Genomic DNA, 23,161 nt, shown 5'->3' with positions numbered 1-23,161 from the left:
ATAAAGTAGGCCAACTGTTTGTAACCTTTGCAAAACCTCACAAGTCAGTCATGCTCCTCCTGGGAAGTGTGAGGCTCTGTTTGCAGATCACTTCCGTCTTAATGACTGACTTTTTTGTGCAACACATGTGCATCATATCGTCACCGTTCCAGACTACTCTCACTGGATGTTCGAAAAAATATCGAACATGAAGTCGATGACCATGCACTTTGCCAAAAAAGGAAAGAGTCACAATTTACTTAATTGCATAAAAGACCTCTTCAAAGAAAAAAAACTTGAACGTCCGAGCTCAAAACTAGATGGCAGAAGTTTGCAGAGTATATGAATCCACACGCTGTAGATGCTTACAAGTTTTTTCCTTCTGTGCAACATGTCAGTGAACTGTTGGGGCAGACTGTACAACAACCATATCCCACCTTGTTTCCAGACAGATTGGGGCTTCAGACTTGGGCATACCTTCTATCAAAGATGTTGCCCTAATGTCGGATAGTCTATCACACTGATTTTATCTCTCCACTACATCCATTTAAGGAAGAGAGGCTTAATCGATTGGACCCCAAGAGAGCTCTTCACTTTTACATCCATCAAACTGGCTGGTGAGGAACCTGTAGTTGGAAGTAACCTTCAAAAGGATGAATTACTTACCTTCTGTAATGCAATACTGTAACCAGATTCATCACCACACTCACCATTCTATGGAGTGGTTTTTGCCACTATTAAATAAAGGTACCAAGTTAGGATTGCACTCTATCATGTTTGCGATCTTTCATTGCTGGTTTGCATCAGGGGAAGGAGAAGAGTTTCGTTGGAAAACTGATGTTTGCGTTCAGTGGTGGTACCTGTATGTGGCTCAATGCAGACTTTTCTGGAGTTAGGACGAGGCTGGTACAGAATCCGATGACACCACCACTTGGTGCACTGCAGCAGTTGCTGGAATGATCCAGGTCCAATCTGGTGCCTGGGAGAATTTCAAAAGGTGAGAACTATGCAGTTTTGAAAAATCCACAGAAAAATCGTTGTCGAAGACAAATAATTTGTTTTTTTACTATTGCATTAATACATTCCACCAGAGCTGTTCTGCCTATTGTAAACTTCCGAACTTGCCTCTGCACTTTAATGCACAATTTGAATGACAGTGTGATTTAACATAAGCACCAGATGGCATGTAAATGAGCATCTAGAAATTCTAGAACTCGAGTATTGTAATAAATACTGTCATTTGGTTGTAAACGTGAAACTTTACATTTGAAACATGTTCTTTTGCATATCACCTGCCTTAGAATAATCATCCTTTTTTTAAAGTAAAATAATTTAGGCCTTCTTAAAGTGTTTTCTATGTTTATGTAGGAACCCACCCACAATGTTGTGGACAAGAGGGTGAATAAGGAAGATAGATACTGTTATTTCAGTACTCCGTGTTGATCTGAATGACTTCCACTGAGGATATGTCAAACTGCTCCAGTAATGTTACCATCCACAGACTAGCATTATGTAATAATCCCTTGGTTCGTGCAACCACCATGCTTTGAAACAACCCCTGTGTTAATGTTTGGGAAGTCCTGCATTTGAAACGCTACATTTCCTGTGTGTGTGGGGCAACTTGTATGTCTTTTACTTGGGGTACTTTCCATGGTGGATTTGAATGGCATATATATATTGTTGTCCCATATGTATGAAAAAAATCCAGCCCACATATAGGGTAAACATTCACCGAAGACCTCCGGACCTCCAAATGCACCTTGCGGAAGCTGGAGAAGAACTGGCTCCGGGACCAAACACCAGACAGCTACACAGCCCACTAGAACGCCACCTGCAGACACCACCAACTCATAAGCAACGCCTTCAAGGACCGCCTAGACAACAACGCACACAACAGCAAAGAGCTCTTCAACATCGTGAAAGAACTCTCCAACCCCAGCTCCAACACCAACGACATTCCACCATCACAAGACCTGTGCGACTCACTGGCCACCTTCTTCCACCGCAAGATCACTGACATCCACAACAGCTTCAACACCGACACCCCCACATCCACCGCCGAGACCACCACGCCTATGACCTCCACCCGCACCAGTCGCCTGACCACCTGGTCCAACGTCAGGGACGAAGACACCATCAAGACCACGAACTCCATCCACTCCGGATCCCCATCTGAACCATGCCTTCACCACGTTTTCAACAAAGCCAGCACAGCCATCGCACCCCATCTCCGGAAACAATCAACGTCTCCTTCGAGACAGCAACCTTTCCGAAGAGCTGGAAGCATGCAGAGATCAACGCCCTACTGAAGAAACCCAAGGCGGACCCCAAGGACCTCAAGAACGTCCGGCCCATCTCCTTACTCCCTTTCCCGGCGAAAGTCACGGAGAAGATCGTCAACAGACAGCTGACCCGCTACCTCGAAGACAACAACATCCTGGACCCATCCCAGTCTGGCTTCCGCAGCAACCACAGTACCGAGACCGCCCTCATTGCCGCCACCGGCGACCTCAGGATCCTTATGGACAAAGGAGAAACAGCCGCCCTCATCCTCCTGGACCTATCAGCAGCCTTCGACACTGTCTGCCACCGCACCCTAACAGCACGCCTCCATGACGCTGGAATCCAAGAGAAGGCCCTGGACCGGACCATATCCTTCCTCACCGGCAGAACCCAGAGCGCCCGCCTCCCACCCATCCGCTCCAAGACCACCGAGATCATCTGCGGCGTTCCACAGGGATCTTCCCTCAACCAGCGCTGTTCAATATCTACATGGCACCACTCGCCCACGTCGCACAACAACATAACCTCAACATCATCTCCTACGCCAACGACACCCAGCTGATCATCTCCCTCACCGAAGACCCCCACACCGCCAAAGACAACCTCCACAGAGGAATGAAGGCCGTCGCCGAATGGATGAAGGACAGCAGGCTGAAGCTGAACTCAGACAAGACGGAGGTCCTCATCCTCGCCCCACCCCATCAGCCTGGGACGACTCCTGGTGGCCAACATCGCTAGGAACAGCCCCAGAACCCACCGACCATGCACACAACCTGGGGGGTCATCCTCGACTCCGCCCTCTCCATGACCAAGCAAGTCAACGCCGTCTCCGCGTCCTGCTTCAACACCCTCCGTATGCTCCACAGGATCTTCAAATGGATCCCATCCGTCACGAGAAAAACCGTCACCCAGGCCCCCGTCACCAGCAGTCGGGACTACGGGAACGCCCTCTACGCAAGAACAACAACCAAGCTACTAAGATGGCTGCAACGCATCCAGAACGCCTCGGCACGACTGATCCTCGACATCCCCCGATGCAGCCACATCACACCCCACCTGAGAGGCCTGCATTGGCTCCCCGTCAACAAGAGGATCACCTTCAAACTCCTCATCCACGTACACAAAGCCCTACACAACACCGGACCAGCATACCTAAACGGCCGTCTCAGCTCCTACACCCCCATCCGCAGCCTCCGCTTTGCCAACCTCGCCCTCGCCACAGTTCCACGCATCTGGAAAACCACCGCCGGCGCAAGCTCCTTCTCCTACCTCACCGCCAAGACCTGGACCACACCCCCCACTGACCTACGACAGACCCAGGACCTGCTGGCCTTCAGTAAACTTCTCAAGACCTGGCTCTTCGATAAGTTGCAGCCCCCCCAGCGCCTTGAAACCCTCACGGCTATATAGCGCGCTTTACAAATATAATAATTGATTGATTGACCCCGACTTGCCTCCTAGTTCAATGATAGAATTGTCATCAAGGGAGGGCAGGACTGTTTCTCAGTTCATGTTTAAAGATTCTCACTGTTAATAAATATATTACTAAAGCATGATGTGGTAGCGCACTGTCATTTATTGACAGCTCATTTTCTATTGAAATGGCCATAAACTTTCCCAGTAACAAGCAGTTTTACTGATAAAGCAATATAGCGTATAAACAATAATGTGTGGAAATTGGCTTTCAGCAAAAAATGTATCAGTTGCACATCACCAACTTAAGTATTTTGATTTGTTTTGATCCTTTTAATATCTTTTTTCCATCACACAGAATTGCATACAAATATGCTTTCTTAATTACTGAAACGAATCTGAAAATATTTGTGCAGTTGATTTACAAGCTATTTAAATGTGTAATAAAAACAATCTACAACCTTTAATTTTAAACGTTGTATAGCCACGATTGGCAAACAGTTCACTTTAAAAAATCCTCTAATTTTGCAATAAAAAAAAGAAAAGTAAACGCCAACCTCCTGGATAAACTAAGCAGCCAATTGTAAAGAGACAAAAGCTGCCATTTGACACCTGTCTTTGAATGCAAAACTAATGTGACAAGAGAAAAACAAAATTTAAAGGCTTCTTTTATTCTTATTTATTCACTTTCTGATGAACAGAACACCTGTTTTTGTCAGCTTCCCAGAATAAGCCAGTGGGCCCTAAAAATAGCTCGCTAGCTATGAGTGGGCGAGTTGATTCCTCGAGGCCTGCAACTACAGCTACTGGTACACAAAGAGGTCATTTGTGCAATCCCCTACACCTCTTGTTGCTACATACCACAGAGGCTAAAGTTGTCTTTGCTTGAGGAGTTCAGATGCAAGTTGGACTTCTAGTTGAATATGGGCGATGAGTCTCTTTCATCATGGGAGGCTATGTGGTCAGAGTAAGCTAGAACCATGATAGGCATGATCCATTAGCCCATGGAGATATTAGGTGAGTATTGCTTTGCAGTCTTCCCCATTGATCGGAGCAAGTGGCAACCTTTGTACGGTATAAGCTACAAATCTATTTCTACACTGAGCTAAGTCTAACCACTACAGTCTTGTCTTGTGGCACATGCCCTGCTCCATAACTTTTCCACTTCCTGAAACCAATTATGAGTGAACCACAATATCCAGACAACTGCTTCACCTCAGACCCACTTAAGCCTGTGAACAGAGGCCCTGTTTGATATCTCCCATGTAGTTGGTCTTTGCTTTTCAAGCAATCGTCTGCTACATTATGAGATGGTATGTAGCCAGTGACTTGACATTGCTCTATTAACAGTATTGGCCAATCAAACATAGGGTGGATTCTGTCAACAGAAAAGCGCTGTACCAAGTTAGCAGTTTTCTTGAAAAGAATTAGTACATCAAACATAATGTCTTACAATTGGCAAAGATGTTGAGTGAGGTACTTTTCTAGTATTTTCTAGAGTTGTCTTTATGGTACTACAGTGCATTTCCTTTAATAGCTTGCAACCCTACACCAGATTTAAATCACTTAGGGGCATATGTATCAAATACCATTATTGCGATTCTCAAATAGCGATTTTTAGAGCATCGCTATTTGAGAATCGCAAAACGGGATGTAATAAAAAATTCGCAAATATTTTGCGATTCCTTGGCATGCCTTAATTGCGATTAGCAAATTGCAAATCGCAATTTAAGGAATACCTTCCCATTCATTCCTATGGGCTAGGAGGCCCATAGGAATGAATGGGAAGACATTCTCAATTTGCGATTCGCAATTAGAGAATCGCAAATTGAGAATGCAATTTTAGGGGTGCCAGGGTGTCAAAAGGACACCCTATAGCACCCCTGAAATATGTATGTGCGCACATGTGATGTATATACATGTCCTAAGGGCATGTATGTGCGCCACATGGCACTTTGAAAAATGCAAAAAAGTGACATTTTTTTAAAGAAATCGCAAATTACCACCAACTTGAAGTTGGTGGTAATTTGCGATTCCTTAACACCTTGGCTGCGTCGAACGTTCAGCTCCAGTGCTGAACGTTCGAAAAACGGGTGGGGCACCATCGGCCAATGGATGTTCGCAGCACTACCAAGGTGGTGCACGTGACGACCGTTGGCCGACAGCAGCAGCCAAGGGATTAAGGCCAATTTGCACTTTTTCTGTGCTTCATACATTGCATTTAAGGAATCGCAATTTGCGGTTCCTTAAATGCAATCGCAAAATAAAGAATCGCAAATTTGCGATGCCCTTTTGGGATGATACATCCCAAAAGGCATTTTCCCTTTCGCAAACGGGCTGATTCTGAGAATCGGCCCGTTTAAGAATGGGAAAAGGGCTTGATACATATGCCGCTTACATCTCTTTATTTATTTTATTTTTTTTTAAACAGACTTTATTGACAGACTGCACAAATTTCGCAGGGCTCTGCACACCAGAGGCATCTGCAGGTTAGAAATATGACATCCACTGAAATGCAATCGACTTTTAATTTTATAGGCAAAAACCAGCTAATATAAACAAAGCAACACTTAACAAGCCCCCCTCCCGACTGCCTCCTCCCACCCCTGTTTCCACCCCCCACCCCCCGAGTCGCACCAGTTCCCCTGCAAGTCTCCTACACACATCACACCTAGATAGCTGCACATACACACCCGCCGTCAAGGCCCCCCCCATCACACCCCTGGGAGGTCTTCCAGTTCCGCCGGAGTCCAAAGATAATGTACAAGCCACAGGACCCCTCGAAACCAAGGCATCGAGGTTGGAGCTAAAGTCAGTTTCTACTTCGAAGACTCTGCTGTGCAAATGCACTCAGCGCCAAAGACTCCTTCAAGTGTTGACCCTGAGGAGTCAGAGCAAAAAATCTTGCAGCATCTTCAGGAGCTGGGTGCGGACAAAAGCATCAGTTTGTTAATTTGCAGACAGGAAAGATCTCGACTAAGCTTCCTCCTATGCCACCAGAGATCTTGCTTCCGCAGAGGAGGCTTACTTTCAAACAATAACTTGCTGTGGAGCCTCCTCCACTTATAATATTCAAGGCATAAAGACATGGGCAACATCCCCCTGCCAGCTGCACCCCCTCCTGTTCCTCCACTACCATTCCTGCCGTCATTGCCATACCCCTCCCCTCTTCTATATTCTCCAGGGCCCACCCCACTTCTCTTACAAGAAAGTCATCCCGCCACACCAGTGACCCATTGGACAACTGTAATATTGATGCCCAAAGGGAACTTGACCTGGATCACTACCTGATTAGGGCATCACTTCAAGACGATACCACAGCATAATATGAAGTGATACAAAGAACGGCCTCTTTTCATAAGGTGAACATTGATTGTCCTCCATGAAGATAACTTCCTATTGGAGAAGCTGTCCTAGACATAGAGCACAGGTGCAAGTTCCTTTCCGTGTTCAAGGGTATGTTAAAGTCCTCCTCAGACACATTCAAGGTCATGCAAAAGGGAGGGTGGTAACTCTACATAAGGCGTCATGTCCTCACATGCTCCCTCATAGTCCAGCCAGGTCATGGGCGTTGCTCCCCCCACCTAACAAGGATAACAAGTACATGCTGCGAAGAAGAGGGTAGCAGTGCAAACGGCCACCCATTTGGAGAATTTCCAACTCTGTTGGCCTGCTACCCTTATACTAGAGGGCACATTAGGAGGAAATGTAGGAGCTTCTCAAACACCTCCTAGACAGACTCGCCACGCCTAGCTCAGTGTCTTAGATTTTGGGCCTGAAGTCAAACAGCAGCTGCTCAACCTGCCCCTCGATGGTAAACACCTCTTCGGCCCACAGGTTTATCTGATGCTGGAAAAAATATAGAAGGACTAGCACACCACCAAAGCAATGGGTGCCTTTCAAACATTTACACCTAATGGTTTCTTTTGGGGGACAACAATACAGGGAATGCTTCAAGTCCAACTTCCTAGACCCTACTCCTTCCTACCTGAGGCAGCAGCAAGACTACCTCATGTCTTCACCGTCCTCGATGACAGGCTGATCAAAAGTCCAAGTTGCAATAGTGCCTAGAGCATTCCAAAGCAACCCTCTCCCTGCTCCACAGCCTTTGGTTTACCATAAATGTAACCAGATTACCCCTACAACCTCTTCAAAGCCAGCCCATCCTAGGGGCGGTGTTGTACCAGCAAGGTCTACCCAAGTCAGCAAAGAGTCACAGCCTTCCAACAGCTTGTACTTCTTTCTCAGACACTTCATCACCTCACAGTCAAAACAGTAAAGCACCTGCTGAGCATGATGGCCTTGTGCATCGCTATTGTGCCTATGCCCAGTTACACATGCACCCGTGGCAGCAATGTCTTGCAGCCCAGTGGTCAGAAGCAGAGTGTCAAATGGAAGATCTAGTGTTGGTAAATGTCATTGTGCATCGCTCTCTGCAATGGTGGAGTTGGCCTTTTTCAAACCCTGTTCTGCAAGTCACAATTACCACGGACACTTCCACAGCTGGGTAGATGGTGATTCGAGGGAATTCATCTCAATCAGATCACAGTGCAGGCTTTGTGGACCCCACCATCATCAGGATCAGTATGTCAACTCCTCGAGCTTCTGGCCATCCGTCTCCTCTCTTTCACTCATCTCAAGCAACGATGTCCTAGTCAGGACGGACAACATGACTGGCATGTTCTCCCTACTGAAGCGGGGGGCACTCACTCTACCTTTCTCTGTTGGCACAGACCATCTGGCATTAGGTGCTCTGCTAAAACATCCACCTGATGACAGAATACCTCACAGGGGTGGACACCAACCTGATGGACCGGCACTGCAAGACCCATCAAGAAGTCCATGTATGGAACCTCCACCTGCAGGTTCTGCAACAGTACTTCTGGCTGTAACATAGATCTCTTTGCCTCCTCCGAGATGGCAGAAGGCCCAAATCCTATCCTCCAGGTACCAATACCCACAGTCCATGGGGAATGTCCCATACCATCATTCTCGTAGCTATCACCTGAGCCAGGCAGCCTTGGTACTAGGCTCTACCCAATATGTCAGTCAACCCGCACGAGAAGCCCCCCAACAGACCTGACATTCTCACCAGGAATCAAAGACCAATCAGGTATCCAGACCTAAATGCCTCAATCTTGCTATCTGGTACCTGAGGCCCTAGAGTTTGGTTACCTGGGTCTCCTGCAGGAGAGCGTGAACGTACTGGCTAAGGCAAGCTATGGCAGTCCTGTAAACCTAACACACATGCCTGCTATGTAGGGAAGTGGAAGACATTTGCCTACTACTGTAGCACCAAAAAGCTAGACCCGCTAAAACCTGCTGTCCAGGATATTATTTGCTACCTACTTGCTAAATCCCCAAAAGTCAGAACTAGCCTACACCTCAATATGGCTCCATCTGGCAGGCCATAGCAGCCAAGATCCAAAATAGGGAATACTCCACTCTTCCCCAGGCACATGGTAAAAGCATTAATGGAAGGTTTTAAGAGTATCAATCCTAATCCTCCAGGATTCCTGCGTTCCACCACAGGTTTTCCTGTTTGATGTGGAGCATGCAGGTTTCCATACTCCCTTCCGGCTGGTTGGTGGGGGGCAGAGACAGGAGGTCAGCACGCTAGTGTTAGGCAATATTTAAACAGCATGCCGGGCGTGCCGCTGGTGTGCCGAAGGCGCACCAAAGGCAAGCCCGTCTGCGCCGGGCAGGGCGCAGGGGCCACGACCCCTGGTAGATTTTTAGGAAATAGCATTGTCTCCAGTGCCCAAACTCAATATGAGATGAGAAGGGATATTAACAACAACTGTTTACACTCACTGAATATTGCTAACAGTCCCTCCCATTGCTCTTACTGTAACTTTGAGCTGCAACCTCACAACAATCCTGCGTCTCCCTCTATCACTCCCTTAAGAATGTTCCTTTTAAATTGTCGCTCGCTCCCTAAACACCCAGTTGAATTAGCACTATTATTAGATGAGCTTAAACCAGATGCTCTAGTCCTAACCGAGACTTGGCTGCAGGCTGAAGCCGATCCCGTCATTATTCAAACCCTTCCCTCGGGTTATTTAATACACAGGGTGGACCGTGAGAATAGCAGAGGCGGGGGCTTAGCCATCATATTTAAAGATATTTTTAGCTGCTGGTCCTCCACGGACACGCTACCCGACTGTGAGAGCATAGCCTTCTCTTTAGAGTTCTCACCCAGTAGCACCTTTTCCGGCCTACTGCTCTACCGCCCTCCAGGAGCCTTAGGGCAATTTCTCACCGTTCTTCCCACGTCTGTTGTCAATTTAGCACTAGCCCCAGCTAACTTCACTGTGCTTGGGGATCTTAATATCCACTTAGATGACCCCTCTAACCATGTAGCCAATGAACTAGCAACGAGTCTCTTGGCACTCCAACCTAGGCATAAAGGATTCGCCCCATGCATGTCAAGGGTCATCTTCTTGATCATGTGTTCAGCAACCAGCATAATCTTTCGGTAGGCTCTGGAGATCTCTGCGCCCATTTTCTCCCAGAGTGCTACTCCGACACTAGAAAGGAAATGGCAAAGCTCTCCATCGACCACTGGACCACGGTTCTTGATGCTACAAGACCAATCAGCGACCCTAACCCCACTAGAGCTAACAACAATTTTAATCTATGGATTCAAAGCTCCCTCGACATAGTACTCCCTAAGAAACCTACCTACAGGAAAAACAAACAAAAAACAGCCCTGTGGTTTTCTCCCAAACTGAGGGATCTAAAGCAGGCTTGCAGAAGACTAGAAAGAAGGTGGAGATATAATTTTTTAGAAGATAGGAAAGCAGACTGTAGAGAGGCAATTAGGCTTTGCAAAGCAGAAATTAAAACTGCTCAAACGGAGCACTAATTTGTTGCAACAATCTGGTGGAGTTTTTCCACCCAAAAATTCAATTGATCTGTCTGTCTTTTCGTTCCTCTCAGACTGAGTCCACGGCCATTATTACGAGAGGCCCTCACCCTAAATCTCAGTGCTCTCTAGTGGAATTTCCTCTATTAGACGCTGACTCACTGGATTCATACATTTCCAGGGTAACCTCGGGCTCTCCCTCTGACCCTGTGCCTCCTCCCCCCCGCGCCTCCTCCCCCCCCCCGCATTTTTCCTTAGTTATCAATTCCATCCGACCAGTTATTCTGGACATCTTGAATTCTTCCATCACCTCCGGCCTGGTACCCCCTGCCTGGAAGTGTGCTCTGGTCAGAACTCTCTTGAAGAAACGCAACCTGGACCATTCCAACCTGGTAAGTATCGTCCGATTTCTCTTCTTCCCTGAGTAAGCCGATTGAAAAACACATAAATACGACGCTTGTAGAGTATCTGGAATCTAACAACTTGCTCCATGATTCTCAAACAGGATTTCGTCCTCGGCTCGGGACGGAGACGGCCCTTTTGGCAGTAACAGAGGAGGCAAGGAGATTACTGGACCAGGGCGGCACAGCGGTAGTTATCCTCCTTGATCTCAGTGCCACCTTTGACTCTGTCAATCACAACATCCTGTCCTGTCTACTCAAAAACCTATGAGTGACAGGTACGGCATTAACCTGGTTCCAGTCCTTCCTCAGTGACCTTTTTTTTCAAGTCTTTGAGGGAGTTGCTTTGTCCAACCGGTTGCCTCTTAGTTTTGGGGTTCCTCAAGGATCATCCTTGAGCCAGACACTATTCAATATTTATATGGCTCCCCTGGCGTAGATTGTCCATCCATTCGGCATAAAGATCATCACCTACGCAGATGACACTCAGCCTATAGTGGCATTAAACCACCCTGAGAGGTCATCTTGCACCCTAGGTCCCTGCCTAGAGGTGGTAGCGGAGTGGATGGAACTCTCACATCTCAAGTTAAATGGGGACAAAACCGAGCTTATGCTTCTGGGCAATTCTCCTTCACCCAATCCTGCTCTTGAGTGGTCGACCTGTCTTGGCCCTGTCCCAGCTCCAAAGGAACAGATCAAGAGCATGTGGCTCGACAGCTCCCTCTGTTTTAATCACCAGGCCACTAAGCTCTCGCCTACCTGTTATGGCCTGATGAGAATGCTACGGAAGATCCTCCCCTTTCTCCCCTTCCAGGCGAGAAAGATTATGGTACAAGCCCTTATACTTTCTCGTCTGGACTATGGGCACGCTCTGTACCTGGGAGCCACCCCAGTCTATCATTCCGAAACTTCAAGTGATTCAGAATTGTGCGGCCCTCCAACTCCTCCAGATTTCTCTGAGACATTCGGCGGAACCGGCACTAAGGAGCCTTCACTGGCTCCCAATTTTGGCCAGGATACAGTTCAAAGCCAAGTGCTTGGCTCACAGAGCCTTCCGGAAGACCGGTCCGGTCATTACTCACTCCATTGTAATTTCCTATCACCCCCCTAGGAAACTTCGTTCAAGCCTGGCCTTCCTGGCCACTCCGAGGAAAATATGAAGATCCAGACGAGGCGGACACTCTTTTTCCCTGAATGCATCTAACCTCTGGAATTCCCTCCTCCCCCACTCTGCGGAAGGAAACTAATCTGTTGGCCCTTCCGCAAGCTCCTTAAAACCCATTTCTTCAAGGCTTTGCTCTAACATTGCTGTTCCTCTGCCGCTCGGTCCAGAAGCGCTAGGAGGCCTCAGGGTAGCTACGGGCTATACAAATTTAAATTCATTCATTCACCAGTGTGGAACCAAAAAATGTCCTCACCAGATTCCTGGGTCCCCGATTAGTGCACTTACACTACTGTCCTCTCCAGTATCTCACCTGGAAAGTGGCATTTTTTGTTGCAGTAACTTGCCTACGATGCTTTAGTGAGCTGCAAACCCTCACACTGCAGGAACCCTTAATTCAGGTTCATAAGGACAGGAAAGTGCTCAGGACTAATCCTAAACTCATTTATTACATAGCGAGACCCAAGTCTTTTCATAAAGTAGGCCAACTGTTTGTAACCTTTGCAAAACCTCACAAGTCAGTCATGCTCCTCCTGGGAAGTGTGAGGCTCTGTTTGCAGATCACTTCCGTCTTAATGACTGACTTTTTTGTGCAACACATGTGCATCATATCGTCACCGTTCCAGACTACTCTCACTGGATGTTCGAAAAAATATCGAACATGAAGTCGATGACCATGCACTTTGCCAAAAAAGGAAAGAGTCACAATTTACTTAATTGCATAAAAGACCTCTTCAAAGAAAAAAAACTTGAACGTCCGAGCTCAAAACTAGATGGCAGAAGTTTGCAGAGTATATGAATCCACACGCTGTAGATGCTTACAAGTTTTTTCCTTCTGTGCAACATGTCAGTGAACTGTTGGTGCAGACTGTACAACAACCATATCCCACCTTGTTTCCAGACAGATTGGGGCTTCAGACTTGGGCATACCTTCTATCAAAGATGTTGCCCTAATGTCGGATAGTCTATCACACTGATTTTATCTCTCCACTACATCCATTTAAGGAAGAGAGGCTTAATCGATTGCACCCCAAGAGAGCTCTTCACTTTTACATCCATCAAACTGGCTGGTGAGGAACCTGTAGTTGGAAGTAACCTTCAAAAGGATGAGTTACTTACCTTCTGTAATGCAATACTGTAACCAGATTCATCACCACACTCACCATTCTATGGAGTGGTTTTTGCCACTATTAAATAAAGGTACCAAGTTAGGATTGCACTCTATCATGTTTGCGATCTTTCATTGCTGGTTTGCATCAGGGGAAGGAGAAGAGTTTCGTTGGAAAACTGATGTTTGCGTTCAGTGGTGGTACCTGTATGTGGCTCAATGCAGACTTTTCTGGAGCTAGGACGAGGCTGGTACAGAATCCGATGACACCACCACTTGGTGCACTGCAGCAGTTGCTGGAATGATCCAGGTCCAATCTGGTGCCTGGGAGAATTTCAAAAGGTGAGAACTATGCAGTTTTGAAAAATCCACAGAAAAATCGTTGTCGAAGACAAATAATTTGTTTTTTTACTATTGCATTAATACATTCCACCAGAGCTGTTCTGCCTATTGTAAACTTCCGAACTTTCCTCTGCACTTTAATGCACAATTTGAATGACAGTGTGATTTAACATAAGCACCAGATGGCATGTAAATGAGCATCTAGAAAGTCTAGAACTCGAGTATTGTAATAAATACTGTCATTTGGTTTTAAACGTGAAACTTTACATTTGAAACATGTTCTTTTGCATATCACCTGCCTTAGAATAATCATCCTTTTTTTAAAGTAAAATAATTTAGGCCTTCTTAAAGTGTTTTCTATGTTTATGTAGGAACCCACCCACAATGTTGTGGACAAGAGGGTGAATAAGGAAGATAGATACTGTTATTTCAGTACTCCGTGTTGATCTGAATGACTTCCACTGAGGATATGTCAAACTGCTCCAGTAATGTTACCATCCACAGACTAGCATTATGTAATAATCCCTTGGGTCGTGCAACCACCATGCTTTGAAACAACCCCTGTGTTAATGTTTGGGAAGTCCTGCATTTGAAACGCTACATTTCCTGTGTGTGTGGGGCAACTTGTATGTCTTTTACTTGGGGTACTTTCCATGGTGGATTTGAATGGCATATATATATTGTTGTCCCATATGTATGAAAAAAATCCAGCCCACATATAGGGTAAACATTCACCGAAGACCTCCGGACCTCCAAACGCACCTTGCGGAAGCTGGAGAAGAACTGGCTCCGGGACCAAACACCAGACAGCTACACAGCCCACTAGAACGCCACCTGCAGACACCACCAACTCATAAGCAACGCCTTCAAGGACCGCCTAGACAACAACGCACACAACAGCAAAGAGCTCTTCAACATCGTGAAAGAACTCTCCAACCCCAGCTCCAACACCAACGACATTCCACCATCACAAGACCTGTGCGACTCACTGGCCACCTTCTTCCACCGCAAGATCACTGACATCCACAACAGCTTCAACACCGACACCCCCACATCCACCGCCGAGACCACCACGCCTATGACCTCCACCCGCACCAGTCGCCTGACCACCTGGTCCAACATCAGGGACGAAGACACCATCAAGACCACGAACTCCATCCACTCCGGATCCCCATCTGAACCATGCCTTCACCACGTTTTTAACAAAGCCAGCACAGCCATCGCACCCCATCTCCGGAAACAATCAACGTCTCCTTCGAGACAGCAACCTTTCCGAAGAGCTGGAAGCATGCAGAGATCAACGCCCTACTGAAGAAACCCAAGGCGGACCCCAAGGACCTCAAGAACGTCCGGCCCATCTCCTTACTCCCTTTCCCGGCGAAAGTCACGGAGAAGATCGTCAACAGACAGCTGACCCGCTACCTCGAAGACAACAACATCCTGGACCCATCCCAGTCTGGCTTCCGCAGCAACCACAGCACCGAGACCGCCCTCATTGCCGCCACCGACGACCTCAGGATCCTTATGGACAAAGGAGAAACAGCCGCCCTCATCCTCCTGGACCTATCAGCAGCCTTCGACACTGTCTGCCACCGCACCCTAACAGCACGCCTCCATGACGCTGGAATCCAAGAGAAGGCCCTGGACCGGACCATATCCTTCCTCACCGGCAGAACCCAGAGCGCCCGCCTCCCACCCTTCCGCTCCAAGACCACCGAGATCATCTGCGGCGTTCCACAGGGATCTTCCCTCAACCGGCGCTGTTCAATATCTACATGGCACCACTCGCCCACGTCGCACAACAACATAACCTCAACATCATCTCCTACGCCAACGACACCCAGCTGATCATCTCCCTCACCGAAGACCCCCACACCGCCAAAGACAACCTCCACAGAGGAATGAAGGCCGTCGCCGAATGGATGAAGGACAGCAGGCTGAAGCTGAACTCAGACAAGACGGAGGTCCTCATCCTCGCCCCACCCCATCAGCCTGGGACGACTCCTGGTGGCCAACATCGCTAGGAACAGCCCCAGAACCCACCGACCATGCACACAACCTGGGGGGTCATCCTCGACTCCGCCCTCTCCATGACCAAGCAAGTCAACGCCGTCTCCGCGTCCTGCTTCAACACCCTCCGTATGCTCCACAGGATCTTCAAATGGATCCCATCCGACACGAGAAAAACCGTCACCCAGGCCCCCGTCACCAGCAGTCGGGACTACGGGAACGCCCTCTACGCAAGAACAACAACCAAGCTACTAAGATGGCTGCAACGCATCCCGAACGCCTCGGCACGACTGATCCTCGACATCCCCCGATGCAGCCACATCACACCCCACCTGAGAGGCCTGCATTGGCTCCCTGTCAACAAGAGGATCACCTTCAAACTCCTCATCCACGTACACAAAGCCCTACACAACACCGGACCAGCATACCTAAACGGCCGTCTCAGCTCCTACACCCCCATCCGCAGCCTCCGCTTTGCCAACCTCGCCCTCGCCACAGTTCCACGCATCTGGAAAACCACCGCCGGCGCAAGCTCCTTCTCCTACCTCACCGCCAAGACCTGGACCACACTCCCCACTGACCTACGACAGACCCAGGACCTGCTGGCCTTCAGTAAATTTCTCAAGACCTGGCTCTTCGATAAGTTGCAGCCCCCCCAGCGCCTTGAAACCCTCACGGCTATATAGCGCGCTTTACAAATATAATAATTGATTGATTGACCCCGACTTGCCTCCTAGTTCAATGATAGAATTGTCATCAAGGGAGGGCAGGACTGTTTCTCAGTTCATGTTTAAAGATTCTCACTGTTAATAAATATATTACTAAAGCATGATGTGGTAGCGCACTGTCATTTATTGACAGCTCATTTTCTATTGAAATGGCCATAAACTTTCCCAGTAACAAGCAGTTTTACTGATAAAGCAATATAGCGTATAAACAATAATGTGTGGAAATTGGCTTTCAGCAAAAAATGTATCAGTTGCACATCACCAACTTAAGTATTTTGATTTGTTTTGATCCTTTTAATATCTTTTTTCCATCACACAGAATTGCATACAAATATGCTTTCTTAATTACTGAAACGAATCTGAAAATATTTGTGCAGTTGATTTACAAGCTATTTAAATGTGTAATAAAAACAATTTACAACCTTTAATTTTAAACGTTGTATAGCCACGATTGGCAAACAGTTCACTTTAAAAAATCCTCTAATTTTGCAATAAAAAAAAGAAAAGTAAACGCCAACCTCCTGGATAAACTAAGCAGCCAATTGTAAAAAGACAAAAGCTGCCATTTGACACCTGTCTTTGAATGCAAAACTAATGTGACAAGAGAAAAACAAGATTTAAAGGCTTCTTTTATTCTTATTTATTCACTTTCTGATGAACAGAACACCTGTTTTTGTCAGCTTCCCAGAATAAGCCAGTGGGCCCTAAAAATTGCTCGCTAGCTATGAGTGGGCGAGTTGATTCCTCGAGGCCTGCAACTACAGCTACTGGTACACAAAGAGGTCATTTGTGCAATCCCCTACACCTCTTGTTGCTACATACCACAGAGGCTAAAGTTGTCTTTGCTTGAGGAGTTCAGATGCAAGTTGGACTTCTAGTTGAATATGGGCGATGAGTCTCTTTCATCATGGGAGGCTATGTGGTCAGAGTAAGCTAGAACCATGATAGGCATGATCCATTAGCCCATGGAGATATTAGGTGAGTATTGCTTTGCAGTCTTCCCCATTGATCAGAGCAAGTGGCAACCTTTGTACGGTATAAGCTACAAATCTATTTCTACACTGAGCTAAGTCTAACCACTACAGTCTTGTCTTGTGGCACATGCCCTGCTCCATAACTTTTCCACTTCCTGAAACCAATTATGAGTGAACCACAATATCCAGACAACTGCTTCACCTCAGACCCACTTAAGCCTGTGAACAGAGGCCCTGTTTGATATCTCCCATGTAGTTGGTCTTTGCTTTTCAAGCAATCGTCTGCTACATTATGAGATGGTATGTAGCCAGTGACTTGACATTGCTCTATTAACAGTATTGGCCAATCAAACATAGGGTGGATTCTGTCAACAGAAAAGCGCTGTACCAAGTTAGCAGTTTTCTTGAAAAGAATTAGTACATCAAACATAATGTCTTACAATTGGCAAAGATGTTGAGTGAGGTACTTTTCTAGTATTTTCTAGAGTTGTCTTTATGGTACTACAGTGCATTTCCTTTAATAGCTTGCAACCCTACACCAGATTTAAATCACTTAGGGGCATATGTATCAAATACCATTATTGCGATTCTCAAATAGCGATTTTTAGAGCATCGCTATTTGAGAATCGCAAAACGGGATGTAATAAAAAATTCGCAAATATTTTGCGATTCCTTGGCATGCCTTAATTGCGATTAGCAAATTGCAAATCGCAATTTAAGGAATACCTTCCCATTCATTCCTATGGGCTAGGAGGCCCATAGGAATGAATGGGAAGACATTCTCAATTTGCGATTCGCAATTAGAGAATCGCAAATTGAGAATGCAATTTCAGGGGTGCCAGGGTGTCAAAAGGACACCCTATAGCACCCCTGAAATATGTATGTGCGCACATGTGATGTATATACATGTCCTAAGGGCATGTATGTGCGCCACATGGCACTTTGAAAAATGCAAAAAAGTGACATTTTTTTTAAGAAATCGCAAATTACCACCAACTTGAAGTTGGTGGTAATTTGCGATTCCTTAACACCTTGGCTGCGTCGAACGTTCAGCTCCAGTGCTGAACGTTCGAAAAACGGGTGGGGCACCATCGGCCAATGGATGTTCGCAGCACTACCAAGGTGGTGCACGTGACGACCGTTGGCCGACAGCAGCAGCCAAGGGATTAAGGCCAATTTGCACTTTTTCTGTGCTTCATACATTGCATTTAAGGAATTGCAATTTGCGGTTCCTTAAATGCAATCGCAAAATAAAGAATCGCAAATTTGCGATGCCCTTTTGGGATGATACATCCCAAAAGGCATTTTCCCTTTCGCAAACGGGCTGATTCTGAGAATCGGCCCGTTTAAGAATGGGAAAAGGGCTTGATACATATGCCGCTTACATCTCTTTATTTTTTTTTATTTTTTTTAAACAGACTTTATTGACAGACTGCACAAATTTCGCAGGGCTCTGCACACCAGAGGCATCTGCAGGTTAGAAATATGACATCCACTGAAATGCAATCGACTTTTAATTTTATAGGCAAAAACCAGCTAATATAAACAAAGCAACACTTAACAAGCCCCCCTCCCGACTGCCTCCTCCCACCCCTGTTTCCACCCCCCACCCCCCCCGAGTCGCACCAGTTCCCCTGCAAGTCTCCTACACACATCACACCTAGATAGCTGCACATACACACCCGCCGTCAAGGCCCCCCCATCACACCCATGGGAGGTCTTCCAGTTCCGCCGGAGGCTCAAGCCACAGGCCCCTATCATCAGCCAAGCGTTTCCAAATTTTATAATGCTTTCGCAGGCATCCTCGGTCCACAAAAATCGGCTGCTCCAGCCCCATACAAAAATCGAACCTCTTTTTCCATACAGCCACAGATGGGGCCCGTGGGTCTTTCCACGCTCTGGCCACGTCTCTCTTGGCCAATGTGAGGCCTAGCTGCAGCAAATGCCTCTTGAAGACGTTGCCACCCACTCCTTCCATCACATGCAGTAAAACAAACTGTGGCGTATGTGGGAGCTCCCACTCCAATACCTCAGACAAACAGGCCAGTACCCCCCTCCAGAACCGATCAATGGATCCACAACTCCACACTGTATGTAGAAACGTCCCCTCCTCCCCGCCACATCGAAGACATTCTGGTGAGGCAATCACTCCCACCTTCCACAGCCGAACCCTGGTGAAGTAAACTCTATGTAAGTATTTAAATTGAATGAGACGTAAGCGCGTCGCTATGGCTGCACTCCTGGGGCTGCCAGTGCCTCTCTCCAATCTTCCTCCTCCTATTCTCCCACGTCCTCCTCCCAAGTCTCCCGGAGCTTCTGTAGTGTGGGCTGACAGTGCGTGACTAGTGACTGGTATATGCGTGATATCTTCTTCGTTTCCAAATCCCCCATGAACACCTTCGCTTCCAGGGGGCTAAACTAAGGGAGGGATTCTAGACCCTCTAAGCTGGGGGACAGTGCATGACGAAATTGGAGATATCTAAAAAACTGGGAGCGGGGCATACTAAATTCCTTTCAAAGATCCTGAAAGGACTTAAGCGTCGTGCCAGACATTCCATCCCCTAAGGTCGAGATGCCAATGCTGTCCCATCCCCGGACGCCCTGTAGCGGCACAAACCCAGGTAACCGCCCATTGTTCCACAGGGGGGTTTCACCATTCCATACGGCGAAGAGCTTGTCTCCTTACTTCTCTTTTTAATAAAGAATGTACATATTGCTGTTAAATGTTTTGTACATATGTACATAAACGTTTGAACTACAGCACTAATGAGTAATCAGAACAGGCTCGTTTACTAGTAGGAAACTCCATATTTGACATTGATTTGGCTGTGCTCAGTTATAAATTAATCATGCCCCTAATTCTTTCACTTCTTTTTTTCAGTGTGTGTCTATGTGAACAAGCATGGGAACCCTGGGCCTCACTTGGAAAAGAAGAAAGTACTGCAGCTTCCAGATCACTTTGGACCAGGTCCTGTTAATGTTGTCCTTCAGCAAGCTGTGCAGGCATGTGTAGACTGTGCTCACCATTCAAAGACTGTGTTTGGATTTCTTAAGACGGGTCATCATGGTGGAGAAAAGATTACTGGTATGAATGTTTATGAAATATATTCATACTTGTTTGAAGATAATGTCCATGACCTATGATTATGACTGATCGAAATCTGAAAATAGTTTATTTTGTTTTAAAACCTTAAAGTGCCTTAACAAACACAGAGATAAAAGCACATTTGTCTGCAACAACACATAATAAAGTTGATCAATAAATGAAGATATAATTCATACATACAAACGCACATAAATATTAGAACAATTCAGCACAAACCAATGCATCATTTGACCCTACCAGCTTAAAGTTGCTTTATAGTTGTTACTATCCTAGAAGTGCTGCCACCCTTAAGAAACTCCCATAGAACCTGTCCACAGCACAATTAATTAAAAAAGATTTCACCATCGGTAAATGAATATATGTGGGATTGCCATTGCAATGACATAATTAATGATCTCATTATTGGTCTTCATTTACTCTTCCTGGGGACCATTTAACTCACAAATACAAAAAAAAAGCATACAAGGCTGAAAGGAGGTTGCACAGAAACCGCACAGAATATAGATTTTTCTTTGTATCATCCATTAGAGAAGCTAGTTATTTATGAAAGCAAATCAAACCTAAAACATAACAGACGTTTTCTCTTTTTTGGGCAAAAAACGGAGCCCAGGTAGTGCGTTGTCTATATGCATGTTTCAAGTGAGACCGTGGTCTGTCACATAAAGTTTACTTGGTTCATCTTCCTCCCACTCATGTGATGCAGCATAGTTTAACAATGTAGCAATTTTCTTTGTTGAGTGACAGTATCCTCTATGTGAAGTGCATGTTTTCAGAATATAATTTTTCATTTTTTTCAGTTAAGGCGAATAAATAGAAAACATGTCCAGGAAGACATATGATGACTTTTTTCATTTAGCCAAAATACAATACTGCACAATTGACTTAAGACACCACCCAACAAAGTGCATGGCAAACATTGAATGCATACCCAGCAAGCTAGGTGTCATGCTTCATCATATGGGTTCTGCTCCTCGTCAGACTGGCGCTGCAATGAAAATTTGTATTAATGTGGCGACAGACGCTGCTCAGTCCCAACCAGACGCTGTGGGGGTAGGTGTGACAGCAGAGACCGCGCGCCGCTGTGGGTACCTTACTCATAGGTGCTGCTCCCACGGGAGCTGACTGCGGGGGCACCTTAGGAATAGCTTTAGGGTTGCAACATTCAGGGCAGGACCAACAGGCCTGCGCATATATTGAACCTCAAGCCATAAGGTTGTATCTTTCCATTCACTGTGTAGTGCTTTGCACCAAGGTCCTGACGAATTGCTTAATGCAAGAAACATGTTGACCTAACCAGGGGGTTGTAGATATTCTACTGTGAACCTTACACCAGTACATATCTCCCCTCCCACCTTTTAACCTAGGGAGTCAGCCACATTAATAAAGTTCACTGTGGATTGACCTACCTATTTTTGCTCACACTCACTTCACGACTACACATTCATTCGCGATTACCCTCCCCTCTTACACACATGCACAATATGGCTGGAACAAAAGATCTCCGATAAAGAGCCCCTTCGCGGGTGTCCGTCAGACATTGCAGCGCCAGTCTGACGAGGAGCAGAACCCATATGATGAAGCATGACACCTAGCTTGCTGGGTGTGTGAAGGTTTTAGTTCCAAAAAGTGAAATTCCCCTCCCTTTTTCCTGGTTCTCTCTCCACGCTAGGCACACTTGCATACTCACGTTGGGGAACTTTGTACCCTCTTTGTGCCACTGTTCTTCAGGACATGTACACTGGACCCCGTTAAACATTGTCCTTCCATAAAGTTCCTCCTGTTGTTGATAAACATTGAATGCATGAAATGGCCCAATATATGATGCACAGATAATAAAATTACTGTGCTCATTTAAGAACCTTCAAAGGCTGCACTCTCCTCATGCTATGGAGTGACTGTTAGAAAGTTTTTTTCTCTGTAACCAAGATCCTGAACACAAATTTGCTTTATTTAAAGCTTTTTTTGCTAATAGTAAAATCACATTTTATTGAGAAAACTTGTCTATAAACATCATGTATTACATACAAAAGCAGTAATAGAGATTCATAATTTACAATACATTTTTCAAGCAAAATTTAATGTAATTCACCATTGTAATGGCGACCCAAATATAGAAATACACACCCTTCAGCAATGGAGCGTACTTTACTTGAAGAAGGGGTCTAAGATATTTCCTTAACTTATTTAAGAAAATCTGGCATGAAAGACAGCAATGAGCTGACTCATTAGGGGTTCCAAAAATAGTCACATGCTAGTATTTCTTCTAGAAGGGAGGATTTTTTTTTAACATTAGAGTAGACCATTGGCATTAACTTTATTCTACAAAGCTTTGGGCAGGGAGTACATAACAAAGCATAGGAAGGTTCAGATTTATTTTTGATTTGACAGATATACTCCAGAGTTGTTTTTTTCTAAAAGTACAATTTCTGTGCTGATGTTTCCTTTAAAAGCACTTTCTCAATACACTGCACCTCAAGTATACCTTCTCATTTACTATTTAGAAAATTGCATAAACTTTTGTTTACAAATTACAGTGTTTCTGAGACTTCATTAAGTCCTTAAGACATATTAGATGTAACACTATGTATCACACCTATAATAAAATGAACTCCTAAATATTGATCAATTGTAAGCATGCGCTGGCCTACTTGTATAGTTTTTACAGAGACTGACCTAGCCATAGAATGCATCTTCTTCGGTATCTTTCTACAAAAACGAAAGATATTTTGGGGGCTGGAGGGCATAGCCAGCAGCAGAGGAATGGAGAGACTCCTTGGGTGAGTTCTC

The 23,161-nt window shown here is 45.9% G+C and overlaps 1 protein-coding gene across 1 annotated transcript in view; it reads left to right on the top strand.

The window, feature by feature from the left end:
- SCML2 (Scm polycomb group protein like 2) overlaps positions 1 to 23,161 on the top strand; it is a 747,375-nt gene that overhangs the window by 467,682 nt on the left and 256,532 nt on the right. The window contains exon 11 of the mRNA XM_078658111.1: positions 20,150 to 20,353. Within this exon, the coding sequence (XP_078514237.1) occupies positions 20,150 to 20,353 (204 nt within the window). The remainder of the gene's footprint in view (positions 1 to 20,149; positions 20,354 to 23,161) is intronic.

The sequence above is a fragment of the Lissotriton helveticus genome, chromosome 8 (genome assembly GCF_964261635.1).
Source record: "Lissotriton helveticus chromosome 8, aLisHel1.1, whole genome shotgun sequence".
Classification (NCBI taxonomy): domain Eukaryota; kingdom Metazoa; phylum Chordata; class Amphibia; order Caudata; family Salamandridae; genus Lissotriton; species Lissotriton helveticus.
Note: the sequence above shows the minus strand (reverse complement) of the source record. Positions and strands in the feature narration are given on the sequence as shown.